The following is a 6,000-nucleotide window of genomic DNA, read 5'->3' as shown; positions in this document are numbered from 1 at the left end:
GGATACATATCCTAACCCAATGGAGGAGTTGCTGTTCTCCGTCACTGGGATGGCCAGGAGGCTGTGGCCGGAGGTGAGGTTGAAACCATTGAAAATGATGGTATGTTCACACCTAATCCTCCTCCTCACATTTTATACCCTGCTCACCCCACAATCTCTTCTGATTTACAAACTGCAGATGGTGTAAACCTTAAGATAAAAACAAAATATTGTGGATGCTGGAAATCGGAAACAAAAACAGAAAATGCTGGAAAAACTCAGCACCTCTGAAGAAGAGTCACACGGACTCGAAATATTAACCCTGTTTTTCTCTTCACAGATGCTGCCAGACCTGCTGAATTTTTCCAGAATTTTCTGTTTTTGACGGTGTAAACATGCCCCTCTTACCCTACTCCTCCCAACATACCTCTACCCTTGCACCTTTCTCCTTTCAGATACCCAAGAACTACTGCTTCACCAGGCAGTGCTGGAAGCAAGTGGGGTGGAAGAGCAGGAAGACAGTGATGAGGAAGAAACAGTGTCATTTGCTCTCACACTCTCAGCCACCAATTCAGATACTGGCACTGTGCATACTTTAGAGAATAGCTTCGAGGTGGGATCGGCACATTGTGAGATACCAGGCACGAGTAGGCTGCAGCCAGGGGAGGGGGAAAAGATATTGGAGAGAGCAGCTCACTGGAGGGCAGGATTGTACATGAGTCCTACTGCAGAGGACTCACATCAGGATGTCAGTGGGGCAGCATACAGAAAAATGCTGCTGGGTATGCAGACTGGAATTCTTGGTGTGTATGAGAATGCCTGCTGGCACTCGCAAGGACCCTGGAGGAGTGCAGCACCTACTTGTCACCAGGCCTCGTGCTGATCTTGGAGGCCGTCCTCTCCAGTTTGGAAGGTGGTGGCCAATTCCATAAAAACGTTTGCAGACCCAACCATGGTGCAGTATCAGTTGACCAATGTCTCAGCTGCCATTGCAGCACAGGTTTACACCACCCAGTGTCTGAGGGGCTGCAGTGGAAACTCAAGACTGAAATCATGCAAACTCAGCTTGCTACCATCATAGCTGCAGATACCAGACTTCAAAGAGGCTTGTAGGTTGTTACAACTGTCCAGCAATCTGGCCACCAATGCATTGTTAGAATTTCTGGGGTGCCACTTTGGGGCAGTGGCTCCAATGAACATTACCTGCGATCCTCTAGTAGGATGGCAGCATTTCTGGTCCACCACTGTCCTCCTGCCAGTCCACTTGGCTGTTGCCAGCCAGCCTGCCCAGACTGCTGCCACCCATTGCCAAGGTGGGGCAAATTGAAGCCAGGTCACTTAGGCCCAGAGCTGTTCGAGAGTGTCCTGTAAGGCTAACTGCAGTCTCCCCGAGTGAAAGTCAGCAGCCTCCCACTGGCCATATTGCAGCCACTGGGGTAACACTGTGCAGGAGCAGCAGGTCAGCTGAAGACACACTGGTGCTAAGGAAATGCAGATGGATGATCAGCTGATTTTTGTATGGAATATGACGACGTTTGATCTCTAAAGTCCGTTTGAAATGATTGTTTTGTGGTGACATTTATTTCAGCATTGAGACCAACAGGATGGTCAGTGACAGAAGGAAGATATGGGACTGTTAGTGAATAGGAAATTGGAGTTGTGTTCACTGGCATCACTGTCAGATGTGAGTCGATCACAGGGCCTAGCCCGGAGGTTGCCTCCTCCCTTCTTCCTACTCTCCTTCCTCCTCTTCCTCCATTGCTGACTAGGTGGTAAGGATTGTGCCTTTCTGGTGGTGGGGTTGTGCAGTATGCAGCAGATCATCAAGAACCTGGGTTTGTGTTCTGGTGCTTCCAGAGTGGCCCAGCCAGTGTTAACTTTGTTAAAATCCCCTAACATTCTGCTCAAGTACATTTAGTGCGACAGCCTGGCTTTTGTTAAATGTGTGCCGCCCACCTGTGCATGGTTTGTACACTGGAGTCATAAGCCGGCTGGTCAGCCGAGAGCCCTTGTTAGTCTGGTTTGTCATGGAGAGGCAAATGCAGATGGCATAATGGGCTGCCATAGAATTAAGACATCGTGGCTTACTTCAGGATGCCAAGCGTTGACCTTGATGATTTTCTTTGTACGTTCGCACACCAGTTTGGACATTGATGGAATGGATCCCTTACAGTTGCAGGAGAATATGCCACCCACAAAGTGGCATGTGTACAGTGAGTGGCACCTGCATCATGGGAAAGTTTGCAATCCTCAAGATGCCAAGTGCTCTCTCTGTCTGCTTCTCGCTGGCAAGAGAGAATGAAATGTATTCAACCTCCTGTGCACACAGAGCCTCAGGGACTTTCCTTATTTGACAGTAGGAGGCAATGGAGATATCACCACCTCCAGCCTGGAAGGTGCTTGAGGTATAAGACTTCATGGCCATCTTCACAGCCACTGGCAATGCCATCCTCATCCTGCTCTGAGGCTGCAGTTCAGGTTGCAATAGTGACAGATTTCAGTGAACACCTCCCTTGATGAAGCAAAAACATCTGAAGCACTGTTCCTCACTGAGATAGAGGTAGGAGAATTGTTCCCTGGAGATCCTGGGTGGCTGAGAGCCCCTCTCCCCCCTCCTCCCTCTTCCAGCAATTTGTTGTCTTCTGTGTTGCCTCTGCTCATTCTCCTGCTGTGCTGTAGGTCAAAGGAAGCAAGCTACTGCACCCCTGTCTCAGAGGAAGTGATCTGAACAGAACTCTTGAAGTCAGGATCAAGACCTTCAGCATGTGCTACACCATTTTCTGCAGATTTTAGCCACTTTAAGTAGCTGGACAAACCACCAAACACCTCCACCAGCTCAACAACAGGCAGTAGAAATCAATCAGCAACTAAACTGAAAATCGCTTTCCAACCCTGTAAATAATGCTGGTGGGGTTCCAATTCTCGTTGCTGAATTCAATGTTTTGCAATGGTGAAAGAGGCTGTTACTTTTTGTATTCAGGTAAAAAATGGCACCACTGAGCCAGATTCAGCGTTCCAAGCTGATGATGTCATGATCTGCTTAATCCGCATAGCTCCGGTACTCATCCCTGTTCCTGGACTACGCTCCACTAAAACAGTGTCCGGCACAGCCGGCTCCAGAAGCCTGAACACACTCCATTTTGGATGCAAAACGGCATCTGTAGAGTTGAAAATATGGGTACTGCACAATCAAATTTTGTGTCCAGAATGTTAAATGGGAAAGCGTAAAAGTGACAGGTTCCAGCAGGAACATCTTAGTTGTCATATATGAAAATGCAAGAGAGTGAATATGTGGCTATGATTTTAAAAAAATCTGTTCATGCGTATGTTTCATATCCTAAATATGAAAGCAAGCTGTTCCCAAATGTGATTTATTATTACATTCGTTGGTTCAAATGTTTGGTATTCTAATTCAACACTCTTTTCTCATAGAATGAAGTCGAACTAGGAGAACTATTGATCTCTCTTAATTATTTGCCAAGTGCAGGAAGACTTAATGTGGATATTATTAGGGCAAAACAACTCCTTCAGACAGACATGAGCCAAGGATCAGGTAAAGATGAGTTTTATTAATACTTAGTGGTGACTGTTGTACAATAAACTGGTAAGGATTTCACATTTAAATCTGTTGTAAGGCAGATCATACACATTATGGGTTATAACTATGTTAACCTTGTTCTGCATTTAAACTTTGATAGATCCATTTGTTAAAGTTCAACTGGTGCACGGATTAAAACTGGTAAAAACAAAAAAAACATCTTGCATGAAGGGCACCATAGATCCGTTCTACAATGAATCCTTTAGTTTTAAAGTTCCCTCAGAAGAATTGGAAGATATCAGCTTAGTTTTTACAGGTAAGACCAATACAGTATTCTTTTATTCTCAGTTAATTAATATTCAGTGTGAATTAACAATTGGTTACAAATAGCAACCCCTTTGGTTTTGCCTAAAGCATCAATTTCTTTACTCAAGGAAACTATTCTGTTGTACATATGTATTTTTGAAATATATACTGTATTTATATATTTCAATGTTCTCTCATTCTTTAAGATTGATTTTTGATTAAATACACTTGCGCAGGTACCAATATACTTTGGGCGCTTTGGCCCAAGTGGCAGTGCTTCTTTAATAAGCCTTGACATAGAGCGTTGGCAGGTTATTCCACCATGAAGGTCATCACACTTGAGCCTGCTCATAGGGGCGCCCATACATGCATGCTTTCAGTAAGAGTATGACTGGATAATAAACAGGTGCACAAATTATACTTTATTTTCGCCTTTCTAACTCTGAGGCATTGCTGTCAAGCTTAGAGCCCATTGCTGCCCTCGCTGATGTCAGCCAACACAGGTAAGGAGCAGCAATGGAACTTCTGGCCAATACAGATTGTGCTCCATTGGGTAATGCCTTTACCTGATACAGCATGCATATTAACATTTTTAAAGGAATGTCATTTTATCTATTGAAACATCTAAAGCATTAAAGGTGAAAATCTGGAAAGCAACATGTATTGTATATTATTGTTCAATACCATGTTGCTTCTCATGAAGATGAATTATATTTACTGTATCTTATTCTAATTTGGTGTTTTTGTTTTAAAATAAATCAAAGCAAGCATGATTTTGTAGCTGAGATGGATTGAATATCCCATCAATCAACAAATATTGTCTAATTAAAATTTTTTATGAGAAATACAAACAAAAATGGTAAAACAGATCCCAGCTAATGTTTACAAATTTACTTCCTGGCACAAGTTTACCGACAAAAGCATTCGTAAATCAGACCTTATTATTTCCTTGCCTAAACAACAGTAACTAAATTATGTTTCACATCTGCTCCAACTTTTCCTGTCTGTGTCAATGTACCACAGTGATTAGCAGCATTTTAGCCGGTTAACTAACTCACTGATGTTACAACATGACCAATGTTGGGAATGAACAGCCAGTGTTAACTGTCAAGTGCCTTTAACAGAGGAATCATGTGCACAAACTGCTCAATCTATCAACACCGAGGAATACAGGAATTGCCCAGTAGCTGCCATTCTGGAGTTTAATCAGAGCTGAGCTGTGATAATCACAATCTAGCACTTTGGTAAATAGGAAATTATCTTGTTGATTCTTTTATAGGGAAATAAACTATTGGTAATCTCAGTGTGTCGATTGGAAGTTTCAGAATTAGAGCTCACTACATCATTGTACAGGAAGCATTGGTCAGCAAGGTGGCTGCTGTCAGCCCTGGTACACAAACCCCAACTCACAGTCCAGGCCGGGACAAGATCACCACAGGGGGATTGTCATCTCTGCAGGAGAAAGGAGTGAACATGTTCCTAGGTGTCGCACAGACCACAAAATAATCGCCATCCTTTCCCTGCCTGCCCAGGATGATGTTTGGCCGGTTGATGGGCTACAAGGTCTATTAATTTTACTAGAACTTAGAGACCTGGGGGAGGGGGGATGAATGAAGCAAAGTGGGACTTATCCACCAATAAGTATATTCCCCTCCCCCTCCATGTGATGATGTCTACCACAACCTAATAGGTAGTAACACCGATCTATAAAAAGTATTTGAAAAACGTATATATGATAGCGCTTGCTTTAAACGCAACATTAATTGCCCCTCAAAAACAAAATTATGTGGATAATTAAAAACAAAGATGCTGGAAATACTGATCAAGTAAAGTAGCATCTGTGGAGGGAGAAACAGAGTTAATGTTCCAGGTTATTGACTTTTCATCAGAACTGGAAAAAGTTGGCGGTTAAAATTACTCCTCTAGATTTTCCAGTTCTGACAAAAGGTCATCAACTTGAAACTTTAACTGTTTCTCTCTCCATAGATGCTGCCTGATGTACTGAGCATTTGCAGCATTTTCTGTTTTCATTACCTACACATTTGAAGTACTTCTGACTGTGATTCATCAACTCAAATGAAGCCTTACTTATATCTATCCTTTTTGTCGTTTTACAGAAGGATGGGAAAGCATTACTACTCCACACACTCCACCAGGAGCTATACATATATCCAACA

At 43.2% G+C, this 6,000-nt stretch overlaps 1 protein-coding gene across 3 annotated transcripts in view; it reads left to right on the top strand.

The window, feature by feature from the left end:
- Positions 1-6,000, top strand: part of syt17 (synaptotagmin XVII) — an 80,293-nt gene that overhangs the window by 38,435 nt on the left and 35,858 nt on the right. For all 3 annotated transcript variants that reach the window (XR_013579038.1, XM_078559162.1, XM_078559161.1), the window contains exons 6-7: positions 3,412-3,532; positions 3,678-3,833. Coding sequence is in view for 2 of the 3 variants with exons in the window: in XM_078559162.1 (XP_078415288.1) it covers positions 3,412-3,532; positions 3,678-3,833 (277 nt within the window). In the remaining variant the exon portion in view is untranslated. The remainder of the gene's footprint in view (positions 1-3,411; positions 3,533-3,677; positions 3,834-6,000) is intronic.

The sequence above is a fragment of the Cetorhinus maximus genome, chromosome 15, assembly GCF_964194155.1.
Source record: "Cetorhinus maximus chromosome 15, sCetMax3.hap1.1, whole genome shotgun sequence".
In the NCBI taxonomy this organism is placed as follows: domain Eukaryota; kingdom Metazoa; phylum Chordata; class Chondrichthyes; order Lamniformes; family Cetorhinidae; genus Cetorhinus; species Cetorhinus maximus.
This window is presented reverse-complemented; position numbering and strand designations above follow the sequence as displayed.